We start from the raw sequence: 21,746 nt of genomic DNA, 5'->3' as shown, positions 1-21,746 counted from the left end.
TTTCCTAATTGCTGCTGTAAGAAATTGCCACAAACTTAGTGGCTTAAAAGAAAATGGCAAATTTATTCTCTTAGATTTCTGAAGTCAGAAGTCTGAAATGAGTCTCATGGGCTAAACACGTTGGCAGGGCCAGTTTCTTCTGGAAACTCAAGGGGGAAAATCTGTTTGCTTACCCCATTTGGCTTCTAGCGCCTGCCTGCATTCCTTGGCTTGTGGCCCCTTCCTTGCGTGACTCCCATCTCTTGCTTCTATCATCACATCTCCTTATACTGCCTTTCACCTTCTTGCCTCCCTCTTATAAAGATGTTGTGATTACATTGAGCCCACCTGGATAAACCAGTTGATATTTGCATCTCAAGATGCTTAATTTGATCACACAGGGAAAATCCCTTTGCCTTAGAAGGTAACATATTCACAGGTTCTAGGGATTAGGATATGGACATCTTTGGTGAGAGGGCATTATTCTGCCTATCACAGCCCTCTCTTTCTCTCCCCTGGAAATTCTGGAAGCCACATGTTCCAGGTAATGTAGTTCCAAGATGGAACTGATTTGCTTAACCTGCCTGGGCTTCTCATGAGCCCCAAATAAATCTTTATTGTTGTGTTAGGCTGTTCTTGCACTGCTAACAAGAAATTCCTGAGACTGGGTAATTTATAAAGGAAAGAGGTGTAATCGTCTCATGGTTCTGCAGTCTGTACAGGTAGCATGGTGCCAGCATCTGCTCGGCTTCTGGGGAGGCCTCAGGGAGCTTTCACTTGTGGCAGGAAGGAAAGCAGGAGCAGTCATGTCACACGGCAAAAGCAGGAGCAAGAGAGAGAGTCAGTGGGGAGTGGGGAGGTGCTACACACTTTTAAACAACCAGATCTCACCAGAACTCACTCATCACCAAGGGGATGCCACTCATGAGGGATCTGCCCACATGATCCTAACACTTCCCACAAGGCCCTACTTCCAACACTCGGGATTACATTTCACCATGAGATTTGGTGGAGACACAGGTTCAAACCATATCAATTGTGTTAAGGCAGTAAGACTCTGGGCTCAATGTGTTACTGCAGCAGGGCCTATCCTCTCCAGACTGATGACCGACTTCCGTGGGCTCTTCTTGGTGAATCCCAAGTCTTGATCATGGCTCAGAGAGGACAACCCCACCCCTCTCCAAAGACTCCTGGTCCTTCTCTCTGAGTTAATAGCTGAATGGCATGATGAATCTTGTAGTAGCTTTGTAGAAAGTTCTGAGAAAACTCTACTGTAAGGTCTGTTCTCGCCGAGGATGAAACGAAGAAACTGAGGCCAGCACGAAAATAATCCAATGCAAGGGAATTTATTCAGGCTCCCGGACGAGGTTCTGCAGCCCGACAGGAGAGGTCAGAGAAGTCGCGCAGACTCCTCTCAGGCACGGGATTTTATAGGGAGTGGAGGCGTCCGATTGGCTGTGGCCAAGGTGAGTGGGACAAAATGGAGGGGAGTGGGACCCGGATGAAACAAAATGGAGGGGAGTAGGACCTGGATGGTGGGGTGTGGGACCCAGATAGGATAAAATAGTAGGCAGGGAGTGAAGCCTGGATGGGACAAAATGGTATCAGGTAAGTCCTGATGGGGCTTTTTTTTTTCCCCGGGCTCCCGGCCGGGGGGCGGGGAGGAGGAGGCGTTTCTGAGCTCCCAGCAAGGGAAGGAGGCGTGTCCGAGCTCCCAGCAAGGGAGGGAGTCCGAACTCCCCACGAGGGGAAGGGGCGTGTCCGAACACCCCGCGAGGGGAGGGGGCGTGTCCGAACTCTCCGCGACGCAGCCAACCTTACATCTACCACTGACATGCATGTGAACTTGACTGATGTCAGCCTTGGTCACGTGACTTGCTTTGGCTAAAGAAGTGTTCATGGACGTAACACAGGCAGAGGCCTTCAATGTGCTTGAATGGTTTGAGTTTCTTCTTGAGCACTGATGATCTAATATAAGAGGATCAAATTTTAGGTAGTCACTGCCCCTTCAGTGTGGGCCCCAGACAAACACCCATGGAACAAACCAACCCATGGAGGATGCCTGAACCCAACCCACAGCTTGGAGTCCAGCCCAGTTGACCTGCTGCCTGAAGCAGAACTGCCCAGCTGAGCCCAGACTAGATCAGCTGAACCACTTCAACCTGAATGTGAATATAATCACAAGTGCTTGTCGTTGCATGTCATTGAGGTTTGGGTTGGTTTGTTACACAGCATAATTGTGGCAACAGCTGACTATTACACTTAGCCCTGAGGAAGCTTGGATTTCCCAAGTCTCTGGCCACATTCCACACTTGGTTACTAGGACTTGAGTAAGACAGTGAGCCCCACGTCCACGTTCATCTGGGAAGGGCATGCCTTCCATCTCCCTTGCCATTCCCCCTCAGTGCTGTCCCAGTACTGGATGCCAGGAGGAGGGGCCCAGTTGCTGCTACTGAACAAATAAAGAATGCAGAGCCACAAACTGAGGTGGGGAAAATCGTTCTGTTTGTTTTAATTAAACCGACTGAAGAAGCCAAGACACAAATGGAAAGAGACTAAGAACAAGACTGGAAATAGTTTAGAAAAGAAATGAAAACCGGTCGCGGAGATGTCAGTGCCTGATGGAGTGGCTGGGGTGGGTGCCTTCACGTCAGCTCCAGAATCACTGTCAGGGCAAGCACCAAGGTAAGCTGGGCGCCAGCAGGGCCGGACATGGAACCTGTGCCAGGAGGCAGGAAAGGGGTCAGAGCCTGCAGACCCAACCGTGTTTCAGAACAGCAGAGTCTCCAGGTCCCAGCAAAAATGCCAGACTTCAGCATCTGGGCAAACTGGGTTCAAGGCCCAACTCTGCCACCTGGCCACCTAACTGTCCATGATCCCTTTCCTCACTCCCAGGCTTGCTAGACTCTGGTCAGACTTCCTAGGGGCCATGAGGATGGTCCAGTGAAGACCAAGAGTGGGAGCCTCCATTGTGAACTATGAGATTGGTTTCATGTAGGGAGGGGGTGGCAGGCCTGGAAGCAGTGTCTGGGCCCCTTGGGGTGAATGTTAGAGCAGCTTGGGGAGTGGGGCAGCCCAAAGGAGGACAATATAAAGGGTCTGCACCGAGACATCTGTCGATGCTCCCAACAGTCCTATGGAGTCATCCACAACCTCAGAACGCAGCCCCACGGTCCAGGCTGGACACACCCTTCTGAGGTCAGGGGAGCTGAGCTCTGAGTTAAGAGAGCTAGAGATGCCATGGACAGTGAGATGGGGCACAGTTGGCCCCAGAAATCTCAGTTGGCTGCTTTGGCATGCTGAGTCCCCCTTTACTGCCTCAGTCCCCACCTTTGCCCACTTTGGACCCTGACTCTGCCTTACTAGAGGACAATGACATGCCTGAGGTGTCAGGGAGTGGCAAGGGTATGCACATGGGCAGTTTGGGGGACCAGAGCTTTCTGGTGCCTCAAAACCCACTCCTTTTTAAGCAAGAAGTCCTGAGCATGGACACTTACCATTGGAGTCCTCCGTTCCTCTTGGGATATTTGGGTTTTCTGTTGGAAAGAAACAGAAAGAGGACCAAAGAGTAGATGGCATTCAGAGCTCAGGGAAGGAGTGGCCCTTTACCCAGAACCTGCTGGGAGGTATCACATGCACAGTCTCAGGGCAGCCACACAACCTCCCTGGGAGCTGGATCGTATCAGCCCCAGTTTGCAGATGGAGAAAGTGAGAGAGGTCAGGCAGTTTGCCCAAGGTTCTCTCTGACTCCGAAACTGTTATAGTTTTAACCACTGAACGACCCTGCCTCTCAAGGCAAATTGAGGGGATCTGAGCCCTTGCTGCTTCCTCCTCCTGGGGACACCTCCCAGCCAGGGCCCATTCCTGTGGTTGTTCTCCCAGCCAGCCCCTGGTTGAGCACGCCTTACCAAACACGATGAGCCGAGTGTGCGTGTCGGTGGAGCCCAGCGGGTTCTGAGCGGTGCAGCGATACATGGAGCCGTTGAGCTCGGCGGGAACCCGCTCCAGCACCAGCTCCTTCCCGTCGAACTCAGTGCTGCCATCCAGGAGGCGGCTCCCAACCCGCGTCCACGTGAACATGGGCTCCGGGAAGACTTCATTCTGTTGGCCAGAGCAGGGGAGTTAGGTCACAGGAGGACCCATTCTGCCAGAGCAGCAAGGGGTCAGTGTTCTCATCTGATGGATTGGGAGTGGCTGCCCTGAACTCCAGGAGGAGAAGGAGTCTGGGACTGAAGACAACGTCTGGTTGAAGAGCTAGGTTTACTCTGGGTTCTAGATGGCGGAGTGAAACACACATACACCTCTTTGCCATTCCTCATGGGAGCCGATTCTTGGGAAACTGAAGCCCACTGGATGTGGCTGGGGATGGAGGGAGGGTGTCAGAGAGGACTGCCAGGGATGCTGGTGCTGGGTCGGTGCCTCTGCCACCTCCCACCACTCTCCCAGATGCTCAGAGAGAAGCTGACCTGAAACCCATGGACCAGAATCCTCACTGTGTCCCCAACCCGGGCTCTGCTGGGCGTCATCACAATTTTGGGTCCTTTGGGGGCAACTGTAGGGAGAGAAAGGCTAGGTCAGAGAGAATAAGGAAAGGAGGGGCCAGGGACATGGAAGAGAACATTCTAGTCTAGCAATCAACATCCTTGGGATCAGTTGCTTTTGTTAGAAGCTCAGTGTGCTCATTCATTTATTCATTCACATCTGCATTCATTCAGACACATTCCCTAAGCCCATGCAATGAATCAGACGCTGTCTAGGACCTGGGGAGTCAATGGTGCATAGAGCACGATTCCTGCCCTTATGGAGTTCACATATCAGTGGGAGAGAAAAACAAAAAACAGGCAAGTACAAGCCAGTGAGACAATGGACAAGATCAGAGAAGCCCAGTGGACCGTGGAGTCAGGGAGGGAAACTTACCCGGGGCAGGTGCTACTAGGCTGCTGGTGGGGAGCAGCCTGTGTCAGCGGCCAGACTTGAGGTACCCCTAAGTCCCACCCATCTACCCCCTTGGGAGGTGCATTGCCGGTGTCATCAGCCTCATTGTCCAGTTGAGTTAACTGAGGCCCAGAGAGTCAGGAAGTGATTTGCCCAAAGTCAAATCTTGAGGAGATCCAAGTTCACATCTTGAGGATCTCCCACTCCTGAGTCAGTGCTCTCTCTACCAGGTTCAACTTCCCAGTGGGGTTCCTCCAGAACCTCTGGGTAGGGATGGACACTGTGTGGGGAGATCACCTCCTTCCTTGTCCCCAGCCTCCCTGTCTCTCTTCCTCACTTCCTTGTATTGTCTCTTATTCAGTCCCTTTATATCTCTGAGCTTGAAAGCCAAGATTCTCAAGGGCGTGACTATCCTCTGAACAACACCCGAGAATATCAGGGATGGAGGCACCACTAGGGATCACTGGATCGGTTCCCTTCATTTCAGCTGAGAAGCAGAGCTCCACGGATAATGTAGAGGCTTATCCAAGGTCACTCACAGAGTCTGTTACCCATGTTTCCTGACCTTCTTGCCAGCACACTCTTTTCCCTCATTCATTCATTCATTCACTCACTCACTCTCTCACTCAACAGTAATTATGGAGATAGCCATTTGGAGCAGAGCTGAGGATATGGTGGTGAACAAGACCCAGTGCCTGCTGCCACGAGCTCCCATTTTAGTAGGGGTGACCGTTCATAAAAAAAAAACACATATGCAAACCAGGATGAGAGTGGCAGTGCTCTAGGCAGATCAGGCAGATCAGGCAGATCATTACCAAGGGGAGAGGCTCAGAGTTGAAGGGTGACATCCTCAGATGGTGGTCAGGGTGTCTTTTCCAAGGAGGTGACATTTAAGCTGAGCTGTGAAGCTCATGAGGCATACTCCAGGCACAGGAAACAGCCAGGGCATGGGACAGAGGCAGGTCAGGGAGGGAATGGGGCTGGGAGACAGATCCCATAGAGCTTCCAGGGTGGAGGAAGGGGTGAGGGTTTTGTTTGGTACTCTATGTTTTGTGCTACTCTGTGTAAACATCTTCTAGGGGTGGAGAAGCTTTGTCCTTAGGCCCTGAGGCTGCCCTGGGATCACCCCCACCTGTCTTTGCTGGTCCTCGGGCCTCTCTTTCTGACTCAAAGCTCTCAGAACAGAAATCAGAGCAGTTGGCAGATGTGGGTGGTCTCCCAGGCACTGCCAATTTCATTCTCCGAGAATGAAACCGAAGGACTATTAATTAAACCATGAGCAAGACATCTGAAGTGCCACATGGGTCTAGGGAAGCATCCGCGGGAAGAGCAGGGCTTGCATCAAGGGGAGGGAATGGCTAGGAAGGCAAGAGCTGCTGCTGCTGCTGCAGCTGCCAGCCAGTCGTGTGGAAAGGCCACTGGCCCGCCAGACCTGAGAGCTGGGTTCTAATCTGTTCTGTGCACCCTTGGATGAGTAGCTCCCCTACCTTTCCCAAGTGCACCATGGGAAGAACGATACCCCTTGCCTAACACACGGGGCCGTTGGGAACGTCAGGCACTGGCAGGTTTGATGACTAACATTTGTTTTACTCGTCCTAAGAGCCAGGACCTACATGAACTGCCATATGCGCAATCTCATTTAGCCTCACAGTCTTTGAGATTGTCACCATAAGGAAATGAAGGCTCAGGGAGGCCAAGCAACTTTCTATCTTTTAAAACGAACTCTCAAGTGCTGTATATGTGGATTTGCAGATGGGAAAGCAGGCCTAGGGCAGTCTAGCCCTGGGTGGTTTTGGCGGCTCTTTCTGTTCTTGAAGGGCTGCTGGGGTGGCACTGGTGACTGCAGCCAGGAGAGGGTGTAAAGGACATCCTGGTCCTGGAAAAGGCTGGAGCCCTGGAGGGCAAGGCAGACACCTTTCCCTTCTAGGTCAGATTCCTCAGTGCCCCACTTTCTAAGGGGTCTGCCTTACTCCTTCCTTAGGGGCCTGCTGGTTCTAAGGGAAGACAGAGTCAACTTTTATCAGGTGTCAAACATGCGCTAGACTCCATTTTAGGATGGTCACACCATTCTGGTACTTATGAGGCAGGTTACATGAAACCCACTGTGGGGCCATAGAATCAGGCCTCCAGGAGGGCAGTGGCTTGTCCAAGGTCACACTGCAAGGAAGTGTCAGAAACAAGACGTGATGGCACATAGGGCTTCAGAGGAAGGCTCAGAGCCCAGGGGAAGAGGGGAGGCAGAGATGGGTGCTTTCTTCCACCCAGGGAACCCCAGCTCCTGGGCTCCTGTGTGCATCTGACCCTGAGGGGCACAGAGGGTAGGCAGAAGAGTGGTCTGCTCCTCCCTCGCTTCTTTCGAGCTCTATCCTGGCAGCTGCCACCAGAAAAGTGCCTTTGCAGCAGATGGCCCCTGACTCCCTCCTTCATGGCTGCATTGAGATGTTGCTTCTGGAAGCCAAGCCAGCTGCTCTCGGCCTCCTCACTCCTTCCATCCTCAGGCTCCTGACACTCAGAGCCTGGCCCATTAGCAGCTCCAGACAGTGAAAGCCTGGCCCCACTTGCCTGCTTTTAGAACTCAATGGCTGATAGTGCCTGAAAGGAATGTTCTTAGTCTCTGGGCTTTCCTGCCTCTCAACCCCTGGACATAGAGAAAGAGCAGGAGTCCAGAGACCCAGGACTGAGGCCTAGCCCTCTACTTTCTGACTGCATGACTTGGATGAGCCATTTCAACTTGTTGAGCCTGAGTTTTCTAACCTGTAAATGGGGAGAATAGACTACCACCCTGCTCGAGGAAACACTCTGAAAATGACAATGGAGGAGGGAGATAAGACTGCAATGTGAAATGTAAAATGATGTCTGTCTGCTCAGGGAATGAAAAAGATCCTGGCTATACAAGCTGCCTTCCTTACCTCTCCTGAGCATCATGATGCAAGGATAGTACTGTGGAATCTCAAGGAAAAGCTCCTCTAGGTTTCCCCCAGGAATTCTGGGTGTTTACTCAGACAGTCGCTCACCCATCCACCCATCCACCCATCCATCCATCCAGACATCCATCCATCTAAACACTCATTCATCCATCCATACAAACATCCGTAAAAACATTCATCCATTCATCCAACCATCCACCCATCCATCCATCCAGACATCCATCCAAATATCCATCTAAACACTCATCTATCCATCTATCCATCCATCCATCCACCCACCCATCCATCCACCCATCCATCCAAACATCCATCCATCATCCATCATTCATCCATCCATCCACTCATCCATTCATCCATCCATCCACCCATCCATCCATCCAGACATCCATCCATCCATCCATCCATCCAAATATCCATCTAAACACTCATGCATCAATCCATCCATCCATCCAAATATCCATCCATCCAAACATCCATCTATTGAGTCCATCGCTTCAAACATCTATCCAAAACATCCATCCAGACATCCATCCATCTAAATACTCATCCATCCATCCATCCATCCAAACATTCATCCATTCATCCATCCATCCATCCATCCATCCATCCATCCATCCATCCATCCATTCATCCATTCATCCATCCATCCATCCATCCATCCATCCATTCATCCATTCATCCATTCATCCATCCATCCAACCACCCATCCATCCACCCACCCACCCATCCATCCATCCGTCCACCCACCCATCCTTCCATCCATTCATCCATCCATACAAACATTCATCCATTCATCCATCCATCCAACCACCCATCCATCCATCCATCCACCCACCCATCCATCCATCATTTCATCCATCCATCCACCCATCCATCCATCCATCCATTGATCCATCCATCCAAACATCCATCCATCCATGAAAACATCCATCAAAACCATCCATCCATCCATCCTAGCATTCATTCTATTCATTCATCTATTCAAACATCCACCAATCCATTCACACACCTACCCATAAACCTACCAATCTGCTCACCCATCCATTTATTCATTTTCTCTATCCATCTAATTCTTTATTGTACAACTAATTTGTGGTGGTCACTATCCAGGGCATTGTTGAGGCTAGCATAATGAATCATAACAGTAGCTTATACTTCCTGAATATTTTCTCTACCTGTCAGTATAAGCACTTTGTATGCACTGCCTTACTTAATCTTCTCAACCTAGAAAAGTATAAATTAATTAATTGTTAAACAGTTTTTATTAAGAACTATGTTAGGGGTTGTTCTGAACCCTGTACTGTGTGAACTAGGCAGATAAAGACCCTGCCCATGTGCCACTTAAATTCTAGTGGGTGATAAGAATGCCCAGAGTTTGACTGGGATGGTGGTTATACCAGCATTCACATTTATTAAAATTTGTCAGATTGTTCACTGAAGGAGTTGTGTTTCCCAATAGATAAATTATATCACAATTAAAAAATAAATGAAGAAGGAATTTTTCAAGCCAGTTCACCTGACTGCCATTATATCTAAAACCAAGTCCCAATTCCTTACTTTGTGGGATATTCAGACAATAAACAAATATAGAATACACTTGCAGGTGGCAAATGAGTTATGCAAGAAAACAAAGCAAGAGAAGGAGTTGAAGGAACCAGGAGGAAGAGGCTGTTTTAGATAGAGTGTTCAAGGAAGGACCCTCTGAGTAGAGGACTTGAGCAGAGGCCTCCTTCCAGTCAATTTCCATTCTTCATAGGTAAACGCTGTTCCCATTTCTATCAATGGAGATCTACTTTTTGTTCTAGAATTTCCTATAAATGGGCTCACACAGTGAGTACTTTGTCACCTGACTTCTTTTGATCAACATAATTTTTTTTTTTTTTGAGATGGGATTTCACTCTCTTGCCCAGACAGGAGTGCAGTGGCACAGTCTTGGCTCACTGAAACCTCCACCTCCCAGGTTCAAGGGATTCTCCTTGCCTCAGCCTCCCAAGTAGCTGGGCCTACAGGCACAAGCCACCATACCCAGCTACTTTTTGTATTTTCGGTAGAGCTGAGGTTTCCCCATGTTGGCCAGGCTGGTCTCAAACTCCTGGTCTCAAGTGATCCACCTGCCTCAGCCTCTCAAAGTTCTGGAATTGCAGGTGTGAGCCCCCACATCCAGCCTGATCAACATGTTTTTGAGCTCCATCCACGCTAATGCAGGTATCACAAGTTCATTCATTCTTATCAATGAAAAGTATTTTGTTATATGAATATAGTACAAATTTGTTTATTCAGTTTTCTAATTATGGACATTTAGATTATTTACAGTTCTGTTGTTGCTGTTGTCATGAATAAAGCTGCTGTGGACATAATGTTTTCGTTTCTCTTGGGTAAATACCCAGGAGTGAAATTGTTGGGTCATAAGAGCAGAGATATTTTTATCTTTGTAAGAAGCTGCCAGTTTTCCAAAGTAGTAGCACCATTTTACACTCCGACCAGCAAAGCATGAGAATTCTTGTTGTTCTACATTCTCAACATCTGGCATTGTCAGTTTTTGAAATTTCAGCCAGTCTAATGGATGTGAAATGGTATCTTCACTGAGGTTGGAATCTTCACTTCTCTAATAATGAATAATGTGTGTATTTTTACCTGTTTATTAGCCATTTGTATATTTTCGTTTTAAAAAAATTGGGTAGTCTTACATTATTGATTTGTCATGGTTCTTTATATATTCTGGTTACAAATGCCCTGTTAGATATTTGTATGAGAGTATTTTCCCTCATTCTATAGTGTGCCTTTCATTTTTCTCAAGGATACCTTCATAAAAGCAGAAGATTTAATTTTTGATTAAGTCTAATTTACCAATTTTCAATTTATCATTTAGTTTTTATTTCTTTTTTTTTGTGATCACTTTTTTTTTTTTGCTGAGAAGAAGGTATATTCTGTGGATTTGGGGTGGAGAGTTCTGTAAATGTCTATTAGGTTTGCTTGGTCCAGGTCTGAGTTCAAGTTCTGGATATCCTTGTTAATTTTCTGTCTCGTTGATCTGTCTAATACTGAGAGTGGAGTGTTAAAGTCTCCCACTATTATTGTGTGGGAGTCAGTCTAAGTGTCTTTGTAAGTCATTAAGAACTTTTCTGTGTTTTGTTCAAGAGGCTTCATGATGCTGGCTTTTACATTTAAATCTATGATTCATTTCAAATTAGTTTTTGTATGTGTGCGTGAGGTAGGGGGTCCAGGTTCAATTTTTCCTTATGTGTATTCATTTGTTTCAGGGTCATTTGTCAAGAGAACTCTTTCCTCATTGAACAGCCTTGGGTCTTTGGCAAAAATCAATGAACTCTGTGTATGTGGGTCTATTTCTGGACTCTGATCTGTTTTATCAATCTATTTGTCTACCATGGGAAGGTTTTGGGTGGGTGTCATGATCTGATTTATATTTTAAGTAGATCAATCAGGGTAGGAAATAGAATAGGGCAAAAGTAGAAGTAGAATGACCAGTTTTGAAGGCTGCTCTAATAACCTGGGCTTGAACTGATGGTGCTTGGGTTGGGTATTCGGAGAGGAGATTGTGAGGAGTGGCAGGTTTGGGGTATATTCCGAGGTCGAGCTGCCAGGGCTTAATGATGGCTTGCATGTAGGATAGGAGAAAAGAGTGGAAAAGGTGGGTGGCTGCAAGGTTTCTGGTTTGATCAATGGGAAGAACGTAGCTGCCATTTAGTGAGATGGGTGCCAGGACACCGAGGCATCTGTGGTCCAGATCACAAGAAAGTTACAAATCTGGTGAGACAGGAACTCAGAAGAGGCACAAACAGCTTGGAGGGTTGGGGGAGGGTCAGATAAGTCTTCCTGGAGAGGTGGCATGTGAGCCGGGGAGGACATCCCTGCAAGGGAAGAGCAGGAGCAAAGGCTCATTACAGGGAGACACGCCCCACCATCGTTGGCCTGATCTTCAAAATCCTTACTGAATGATTGGATTTTGTGCCCTGAGGTCATGTTATCCATCCCACTGTCTCACCCAGAGTACAGGGTGCCCTGATTGTGCGAGGTGCACTCCCTCACGACCCTTTGGCTCATGGCACTCTCCACTGGTCACACCCCCTGGCTCAGTGACACCTCACCACAGCCCTGACAGGTGGGCTGTATAGCACAGTGGTTAAGAACGTGGATTCTGGGGCCAGACAGCCAGGAAGGTTACTCTAAGCCTGAGTCCCTCATCTCTCAGATGGGAATAATAAGATAGCATCTTTCAGAGGCCTCATGGGTTCACTACAGATTTCAGGGAGATCTGGTGAGGAAAGCATCTTGCAGAGAGCCTGGCTCTGAGCAGATGCCCAAAACATTTGTGCAGTTGCTATTCTCCCCCTTCAACAGGTCAGAAAACGGAGTCTCAGAGATGTTAAGAAGTCTGAGTTCTCAGGCAGCAGTCGAGGGAGGCTAGGAAGTCAGCCCAGGTGTCTCTTTACTCACCCACCTAATTAGGGCCCTTCACCTTGGTGGCCCTGCTGTGTCCCCCATGCCCCAACTTTCCCGGTGTGCGCAGACCTGCCTGTCCAGGCCCACTGCTTATGAGTGGGCCCTTCTTTCCCTTGCTCTGATGATGGGGGCTGGGGATGCCCACAGAGGTGGCTCCAGTGAAGGGAGGACCTGAGATCAAGGACACAGCAGGCAAGTGCTTTAATGTGGTGTGGGGTGCTGGTGGTAGGGGTCACACAGGCCAGCAGGAGCACACCCCCTCCCATCACTAGGGCATGTCAGCTACAAGCCCAGTTCTCACCAGCTGCCTTGAAGTCCATATCTGGCCTTTCATCTTTCTCATCCTTGTTCTTGGTGGGGTGGGGCAAGGGCGCCGCCCCTCTGGAAGCTTCCACAAGAGGGGCAGGAGGGGACTTTCATAAGCGAAGCAACCGGATGAAGGGTGAAGGCTGCTCTGTCTGGGGAGGGAGAGGCCATGGAAGGATGGAGGGTCCAGAGAGAGGGGTGAAGGGCTGGCAAGGTGGGAAGGCCAAGAGAGGGGTAAGAGCAGGAGCAGGCTCTGGGTTGAGAAGATCCTAGCACCTAGCACAGGGCCTAGCCTTAAGTGATGCTTGTGATATCTTTATGGAATGATGAGCAAACAGCACCCAGGGAGTGGGCACCTGTACAAAGGGATGCTGTGAGGAGGCAGAATGAGACGTACAGAGCAGACTTTGGAGTCTTTGAATTCTCCCCACTCACCTTGGGCAACTTCAGCTCCCTGAGCCTCAGTTTCCTCCTCTGTGATATGGGATAATAATGGTTCCTGCCTCACCGGGTTAATATGAGAGAAGCCACAGTCTGTGGCATATAGTAGGTGCTCAGTAAATGTTAGCCTTTATTATTAGTTTCTGTATAGGCAGGTGGCCTGTGAAAATCAAAGGGCTGGTGGGTGCGGTGGCTCATGCCTGTAACCCCAGCATTTTGGGAGACCCAGGTGGGGAGATCACCTGAGGTCGGGAGTTTGAGACCAGCCTGGCCAATATGGTGAAACCCCATCTCTACTAAAAATACAAAAGAAAAAATAATTAGCTGGACATGGTGATGGGCACCTGTAATCCCAGATACTTGGGAGACTGAGGTGGGTGAATCTCTTGAACCCAGGAGGCTAAGGTTGCAGTGGGCCAAGATCACCCACTGCATTCCAGCCTGGGTGTGACAGAATGAGACTCTGTCTCAACAACAACAACAACAAAAAAAAAAAAAAAAAAAAAGAGAGAGAGAGAGAAAAATCAAAGGGCCATTTTAATGGGTCTTCAGGGAACCAGTCCGATAATCAGCCAAGACACCCAGTCCTGGAGCTGGTGAGTTCAGTGGTTGGCATGGAAGTGAGTGAAGAAGGCACCAATAATATCAACTCTGTTACACACAAAGTTAATGACGTTGCAAGGGACTCCACCAACGTGAGCCTCAGTTTTGCTCATCTGCAAAATGGGGCTACATGGTCAACTTGTGCCTGTGAGGACTGGATGAGAATCCTTGCAGATGTTTCTGGCACACAGTACATACTATCTGTACAAGAAATCCATTTTTTTGGTATTTGATACTGAGGAGGTGTTGGGTTCTCTGGTGGTCCAGCTGAAACAGAAGCCCCCTGGAACACCTCACACAAGCCACAGTCCCAATTCTTGTCAGTCACTACTCTCAGTCTTTGGTCATGAGTGGCCTGGGTTAGAGGCTGTGGGCTGCTTCATGCAGCCCCTGAACACTACGGGAGTTTTGGGGGACAAGCTCAGGCATCTCAGGCTCAGGGAGAAGCTGCTGGGGGCTGCAGCTCAAGGTTCAAAGGACAAAGGCGAAAGGACAAGTGCACGTCTTTGTGCCCATCCCCTGCCCTCACCCACCCCGTCCATGAAACAACTGGACATGAGTCCTGTATATTTCCAGCAGAAAAGATCCCACATCTTCCCTTTCCCTGCCTGAGTCAGCTGGGAGGAGGAGTGTAAGGGGGAAGGGAGTGAGTTCTCAGGGAACTGCTTTAGGGATCCCTGAGCTGGGGCTCTGTGAGGAGAGGAGCAGATCATGGACAGGGATTGGGTTCTAGGGCTGAACTGACTCTGTGCACCCAGTGTCCTCCTTGCCTGCCTCCCACATACCCACAGATGACAGGGTTTTCATTGTACTTAAAAGTGTAAGCCAGAGTGATATCCTCCCGCGTCCTATGTGTTCCTGACCCCGAGCTGGCAAAGCTTCCTGTGACTTTCAGAATTCCCGAACCTGATCCAGCAAGCCTGCAACCTCCCAGGTTCACAACCCTTGTGCAGCAATGTCCTCTGAGCTCAGTGGGCTCATACGCAATCCAGAAAATCTTCCTGTCACCTCCCATGCTCCCACTTGTGATGGAGAAAACTTCCCTGAGCATGCCATGACCTCAGTGTTCCTCTTCTTGACCCGACAAATGTCCCCTGATCTCTTGTGCTCTTGAGGCTGACTCAAAAAATCTTGGCCTCCCCTGGTCTTCACGCTGACCTTCTATGCTTCTGACTTGAGTCAGTGACCCTTCCTGAAGAAACCCGACTTGTGCATTCTTCATTTAGCCAGAAAACCTCCCTACAACTTCCCGGTTCCATTTTTGACCTAGAAAACCTCCTGTTTTGAACACCGATCCAGCAAATTTCTCTGACTTTCCAAATTTTTTAACCTGACTGTGCAAACTCCCTGACCTCTGGTGTTCCTGACCCAACCCAGTGACTCTCCTGCTCTTCCCCAGCCTCTTGTGTGCCTGACCCAACCGAGAGACTCCCCTGACCGTCTCCAACCTCTCATGTTCCTGACCCAACCCAGTAATTCCCCTGTTCCCCAACCTCTCATGTGCCTGACCCAACCCAGCAAATCTCCTCAATCTCTTGTCTCTGATCCATCCAGAAAACTCCCCAGACCTCTCACGTTCCTGACCTAATCCAGCAACTCCCCTGACTTCCCCTGATATCCTGTGTCCCTGACCCCATCCAGCAAACACCTCTGACCACTCACGTTCTTGGCTCAACCCAGCAAACGACCTTGGCCTGTGGGTACCTCCCATTCCTAAGAACCCTGACTCTACCCTTTGTGCTCATCCTGATTCCAGTTTGCTCCATCTCCTCCCCATCTCCATGGCTGCCCTCAGCCCAGGAACCCCATTCCCAGGCTCTCCCCACACCCAGGACTGCAAGGGCTCTAGAGAAGCATCCCCACCAAGCCTTACCCAGCGTGACCTCTGCCTGCATGGGCATTGACAGCGCTGGGTGCTTGACCTCGCAGCTGAAGAGGGCCTCGTTGTCGATCTGTGGGTTGAGGGTCCAGGTGAGCAGGGCGCGTACTTCCACCGTGCCGTCGCTGCCCGGGGTGCGGCTGTGGCGCAGGAAGTAGACGGGCTCAGCGCTGTGGACCCAGCGGGGGAACTCACGGCTCACGACCGTCTCTGGTATGTTCTCTGTGGTTGGCTGGAGGAGGATGCTGGGATCTGGGGTCAGGCCACGGGAGGGGCGCTCCGTGTAGGGTCGCCCACCCTGGTTCTCGGCATCCAGGAGGGACAGTGACTTCTGCATCTTGGTGTCGTCCAGGTCACGGTGCAGAAGGCTGCGGAAGGGCCTGCTGTCCTGGAGGGGGCCGGAACTCGCAGCTGGAGGCTCTAATAGGGGCACGGCGTCGATCAGTTCCCCATCTCGTTTGAAATAAACCTGCCGTTGCAAGGAGGGTGTGGAGAAAGATTTTGTGCTATTTACTAACTTCAAGCTCCCAATGGGCTCTCTGATGAACTGGGCACAGGATCCCAGTTCTTCCAGATCATAGCAGTCTAGACAGTCGCCCTCACCCCATTCCTTTCCTTCCAACACCCCTAACAACCATGAACCAGTGTGGTACAATGGGAACACATGCAGGCCCCTGGGACAGAGGCTTAGCCCAATCCTCATTTACCAACTGATGAGGCTTTTTGAGTGTCAGTTTCCTCACTTGTCAAGATGAATAAGACACCTGCTTCATGGGGCTGTTTGATGCTTCTGTGGAACCCCGTGGGAAATGGGGGACTTGCCCTACACCACGGCAGCCACCTGGGCTCCAAGGGGTGGTCCATGCCCACTCGAGGAGGGCACAGGGATGACGGGAAAAATGGAAGGCACCGGAGATTAAATGAGATGTTGGGAGAGGATGAGGGAAGAAAGAATCTGTGTGTGTGTGCATTTTGGAGATGGAAGGCTGAAAACAGGTGCGTGTGTGGGAGGAAGCTAGGTGCAGGGATGAGGTGAGCAAACATCTCCTCGCTTTCTCTGCTAATGGGGAGCTCGAGTTTTGCAAGGCGGCATTTAATTTAATTTGCTGTCGTTTTATTTTGGTACATGTGCCCAGAGGCATGTGGGGATTGGGTGTATTTTTAATAAATCAGATAACTAAATCAATAGGGGGCTGGGGGAGGGAAGAGTGGGATGCAGCTCTCTGGGACGCAGGTCGGGGAGGGGCAGGAAAGTGAGTAGGGGGAGGGGCTGTGGGGGAGGGGAAGGAGGTGGGAGGGGATGGGGGTATGAAATGTGGGATTTTTGTCAGAGTTCATAACGCCAGTGGAAAATCTCTTAGGTGTACTCAAAAGCCTGCACTGTTTTTTTTCCCCCCATTTATTTTCTTCTTTTTTTTAAGTGCTTTAAATGCAGGTTTGTAATTTATATCAAAGAATTTCTTTAAAGTTCTGACGTCTCAGGTAAACTTAAGATGGCTGGGACTTGGGGAGATGAGGCTTTCTTACATATCTGTATCTGAATATTTTATTGCCAGGTCGCAAATGTCAGGGCAGGCAAACAGGATGGCTAGGAGGGTGCCTTCCTGCAGCCCCTGGGCTGTGAAAAGCCTCTCTTGGTGCCTGTCAGGAAAGGACTTTTTCTTTGTGAGAAAAAAGCAGCTTTCCTGATTTCAGGGTGACTGGACCTCTTAATGACCTCCAAAGGGGAAAATTTGGGGTCATGTCTTGCTTTCAGCAACTGGCTTTGAAGCTACCTTTTCTGGTCTACTTCCTAGGGACTGTGCCCCTGTCCACCATCCCCCTTGTGTCTCTGTGTCCCTGCTCACTGCCCCACCTGTGCCTCTGCGCCCCTGCCCGCTCCACCACCTGTGTCTCTACTCCCCTGTCCACCACCCTACCTGTGCCTCTGTGCCCCTGCCCACTGCCCCACTGTGCCTCTGTGCACCTGCTTACTCCCCTGTCCTGGGCCTCTACATACCCATTTACCACCCACCCCAGGTCCTGGGGCAGGGCTGGCTTAGATTCCCAAGCCACACCACGGGACCATGCCTGTGAGACAGTCGGGTCTGGAATGAGGGGAACCATTTGGCTCCCGTCTTGAACTGTAACCCTACGTACCCACTGCTGTAGCTCCACTCCTTGCTAAATCCTAGTACTGTATAGAACTCATAGGCTCAAGACTCAAAGTATCATAAAATGTCAAAACTGAAAGGGTACGCAGCCCGAACCTTCTACAAATGGGTTTCATGTAACCCTATGGGTTCTGAAGAGGGGCTTCAGGTATCAATGAGGGTGACTTCACTTTTAAATGTCACATAGATGAGGCTTCCCAGTATATTGTTTAGACCAAAAGGGTCCTGCTGCTTCTAAAAAAGCTGAAAAACTAAAGTCCAGTCCCCTCAACTTTCTTGCAGAAATAGAGGCAGAGGTGGGGAGGGGGATTTCCTGCTCATGGTTGCTCAGTGAGTACAGCAGGGCCTGGCTCTCCGGACGCTGCACCTCCTACCTGGACCCCTTCAAGAGGCCATGAAAAATCTCATGAACTGCACTGACAAATGTCAAAGAAACTACGTTGGATCTAATAAGTTGGTCAAAAAGGAATTTCCAGCCAATCGAGGTGGTTCACGCCTGTAATCCCAGAACATTGGGAGGCTGAGGCGGGAAGATCATGAAGTCAGGAGATGGAGACCATCCTGACTAACACAGCAAAACCCCATCTCTACTAAAAATACAAAAAATTAGCCGGGCATGGTGGCATGTGCCTGTAGTTCCAGCTACTCAGGAGGATGAAGCAGGAGAATCGCTTGAATCCGGGAGGTGGAGGTTGCAGTGAGCTGAGATTATGCCGCTGCACTCCAGCCTGGAGGACAGAGACTCCGGCTCAAAAAAAAAAGGAATTTCCTCTCTCTTCCCTCCCTTCCTTTCTCTCTTTCATCTCCCCTTCCATCCTCTCCCTCATTCTTTCAGATGGGCTTCCTGCTGACCACGTGGGCTTCTGGGAAGGGCAGCGAACTTGGGGCTCAAGACATGGACTTGAGTCCCAGCTCTGTCAGCAGCGCCATGGTGACTTGGGACAAGCCCCTTTTTCTCTAGGGGCCTCCTTTCCTTTGTCTCCATGGGACTCAATAATGGGTCAGGCATGCTGGATGCTGGGCTCCCCGGAAGGCCGCCCCTGCCGTGAAGGTCTAGGACTCTGCCTCCAGGAGGAGTGGGGGTTCTCAGCATGGGGAGACGGGGAGCAACAGGGGCACATGGATGCCTGGGCCAGTCCGATGGGTAAACGGGATCAGACCAAGGCGGATAGGGACACAGTCAGCCCTCACCAACCACTCCTTCTCCAGGCACAGTGAAGAGCCCTGAACCAGCCCTGGAGCTGGACCAGTCCCGGAGCAGGGTGGTCCGGCAGATGGGAAAGAGCTGGGTGCTCCAGGTGTACTCACCGTGGGCGCTGGTTTTCCTCCAGACACGATGCAGACCAGCGTGAAGTTCTGGGCTTGGTAGCGGCTGAAGGGGGCTGGCGTGTCAGCGGCCACCACTTCAATGGAGGTGGGAGGAGCTGCCCCGAAAGGAAGCACAGGAAGACAAAGGCTTAACCAGGAGAGTCAGGAGGAGTCACTGATGACCTAAGATGGGCCAGGTCCATGCTGGGTGCTGGGGGTGGGGGAAGGCAGATGTTGCAGAACTCCAGGGGGTGCCATTGGCAACCACTACGGTGAGGAAGGTGAGGCAGGGAATATAGACAAGAGCCCTTCCCCGCTAGAGCTTCTAGTGCAGAAGACACACAGGAATCAAGGGCTGGCACAGATCAAAGTGTGAGGTACCTCAGACCCCTGGAGGTATCACAGTGTGTTGAGGGGACTCTGCCCAGCCTGGGAGTTCCAGGCAGACACTGCAGAGGCACCCGCGTTGCTCTGTGATCTGAGATAACAAGAGTGGGTGGGACACAGCATGGCAGGTGGAAGGAGCTGAGTTTTAACACCTTGAGTTTTCACAAGCCCTGAGATTCCCAGCCTCTCAAGTAGCTGGGACCACAGGTGTGTGTCACCATGCCTGGCTTATTTTTATGCCAAGGCCTGGCAGTAGGTTGGCTAGGAGAGAGCAGGGCAGGCCAGGGGGAATGTGGTGCGCAGCAGGGCTGGGCAGATGGGCAGGGCACAGAGAATGTGGTGTGCTGTCGGGGGGATTATGACTTGAAGTGGTATGCTGGAGCAGGTTGTGACATTTTCAGGAATTCTGTGAACCAGTGGTTAACTGTTTATAACTTGAGACAGGTCACAGTGAGTATCTTCACATCCCAAAAACCAGCAACAGCTACACTTTCAGGCTTCCCCCGCCACCCTTCCTCTGCCCTAGCCCCCAGATGGCTGATTTATCTTTAAAGCACAGGTTACAGGATTTTCTTCTTTATTCTGAGAGCAATGGGGAGGTACTGAAGGTTTTCAGTGAGAGCAGTGACATAATCTGACTTGCATTTGGAAGAAACTGAAAACAGAGTGGGAATTTCGGCTAGGGAGGAGGGTACCGTGCACTCGAATGGGGGCAGCTGGACAACTATTTGGAGCCAGGAGTCTTCCCTCCCTTCCTTTCTGGAAGTTGGCTTATTTTGCTTGGCCACCTCTCCCACCCACTCGCCTCCCTTCTCTCCTCACCCACTGCCCCGATTGGTTTATCAAAGCCCTTGCTCCCAGACACTACGGGGCATTGCAAGGGACAGGCACTGGGCCATCAGGCACACTTGGGTCTGAATCTCAGCTCGGCCACCACCACCGCCACGTCCTTGCCCAAGTCACCAAAACTGTGAGCCTCAGTTCCCCTATTTGCTAAATGGGAATAATATTAATACTTGGCAGACATTTTTGCAGGACGAAACCAGCTAATGCATATGAAAGGACTTAGCATATGGTAGGAATTTGCTATTATTGTGATTTCTGCTATTGTTTTCCTAACCTCCCCGTAATCAGCAGGACAGGAGCCAGAATCTTAGAGCCCCGCTTGAGAAAAGCCATCAATTCTGACTTACCCAGCCTTGGGCCATGCGCAGGGAGGGAAGCAGAGAAAATAAAGAGGTATGGGCCTTTCCTTCCTGCAGGGGGTGTTCACTCCGGTTACGTTTAATTAAATTCAACAAACATTTCCTGACACCTACTAGGTGCCGGGCATGGTGCCAGGTGCTGCCAGGAGGTGCCCAAGGATGAAACAGGTAAACACTGAGAAGTTCACAGTCAGGTGGGGGCGACAGACACATAGGCAACTCTATATCAAGGCCCAGTGAAATGAAGTCAGGTGTGAGTCATTCATTCAGGCAGCCGCCCCGTGCTGTCGGCAAGAGAAGCGGAGCGCACGGAAAACAACGGGAGAACAATAGATGGAGAATTGTAATTAAGCGTAAGATCACATAAAACAGATGGTAAGCGGGATAGGAATTCCGAGAAGGGAAAAATACACCAGAACACGTCAATTACCTAGAAGTTGCAGATTCTGCAATCTAACTTTTCCAAAACTCAACCTAAAACCTGGATCCCACACAAGAACTCACAATGGCTAACACTTAGGAATCAGGACCTGTTCTGAATTCTTAACGCCTGAATTATTTCCCATCTTCACCATCAGTCTAGGAGCTGGGTTTCTTTATTCCCATTTTACAGATGGGGAAACTGAAGAGGTGAAGCAACTTGCTCAGGCTCACGGTGTCAGCATGAGGAAGAGTCAGGATTTGAACCCCGTCTGACCCCAGAGTCCAGACTCTGACAGGAAGCTGGGCCCCACCTCAACCTTTGGGAAGAAAAAGGGAGCTTGTGTCTATTGATGCCTTCAGATGTAAGTACACATTTGAGCCATCGGGAATTCACTTCCCCTCCACGGATGCCTTATGATCCAGTTCCATCAGGAATTCATGCTGTGGGTGGTTCTAGTTACTCAGTTACCCCAAAGATCAGTGACCTCTGCAGTTACAGCTTAGCATAAAACTGATGACTCATGATGGCATGTGTGCAGGTATCAGGACACGCTCCAAGAATCCTAGAGGCTCAGAACCAGGGAGGCGGCTCCTTTAAAATCACTCATTCATTCTTTCTTACCTTCACTGAACAAACAGAGATCAGACACCTAGAACCTTCCTGGGGGGGTTGCTTTTTTTTTTTTTTTTTTTTTGGAGTGAAGTGGCACAATCATGGCTCACAACAGCCTTGACCTCC

The 21,746-nt window shown here is 50.2% G+C and overlaps 1 protein-coding gene across 3 annotated transcripts in view; it reads right to left on the bottom strand.

Annotated features, from left to right (window-relative positions):
* Window positions 1-2,467: 2,467 nt before the first annotated feature.
* The window catches only part of IGSF21 (immunoglobin superfamily member 21), a 273,851-nt gene continuing 254,572 nt past the window's right edge, over window positions 2,468-21,746 (bottom strand). For all 3 annotated transcript variants that reach the window (XM_021668378.2, XM_064363361.1, XM_064363362.1), the window contains exons 5-10: window positions 18,993-19,108; window positions 15,526-16,000; window positions 4,446-4,531; window positions 3,888-4,080; window positions 3,477-3,515; window positions 2,468-2,698 (exon numbers count right to left, since the gene is read on the bottom strand). In XM_021668378.2, coding sequence (XP_021524053.2) covers window positions 2,625-2,698; window positions 3,477-3,515; window positions 3,888-4,080; window positions 4,446-4,531; window positions 15,526-16,000; window positions 18,993-19,108 — 983 coding nt within the window. In that variant the 3' untranslated portion in view covers window positions 2,468-2,624. The remainder of the gene's footprint in view (window positions 2,699-3,476; window positions 3,516-3,887; window positions 4,081-4,445; window positions 4,532-15,525; window positions 16,001-18,992; window positions 19,109-21,746) is intronic.

The sequence above is a fragment of the Aotus nancymaae genome, unplaced genomic scaffold (genome assembly GCF_030222135.1).
Source record: "Aotus nancymaae isolate 86718 unplaced genomic scaffold, 86718_ANA_hifiasm-v0.15.2.pri h1tg000053l, whole genome shotgun sequence".
NCBI classification, from domain to species: Eukaryota; Metazoa; Chordata; class Mammalia; order Primates; family Aotidae; genus Aotus; species Aotus nancymaae.
This window is presented reverse-complemented; position numbering and strand designations above follow the sequence as displayed.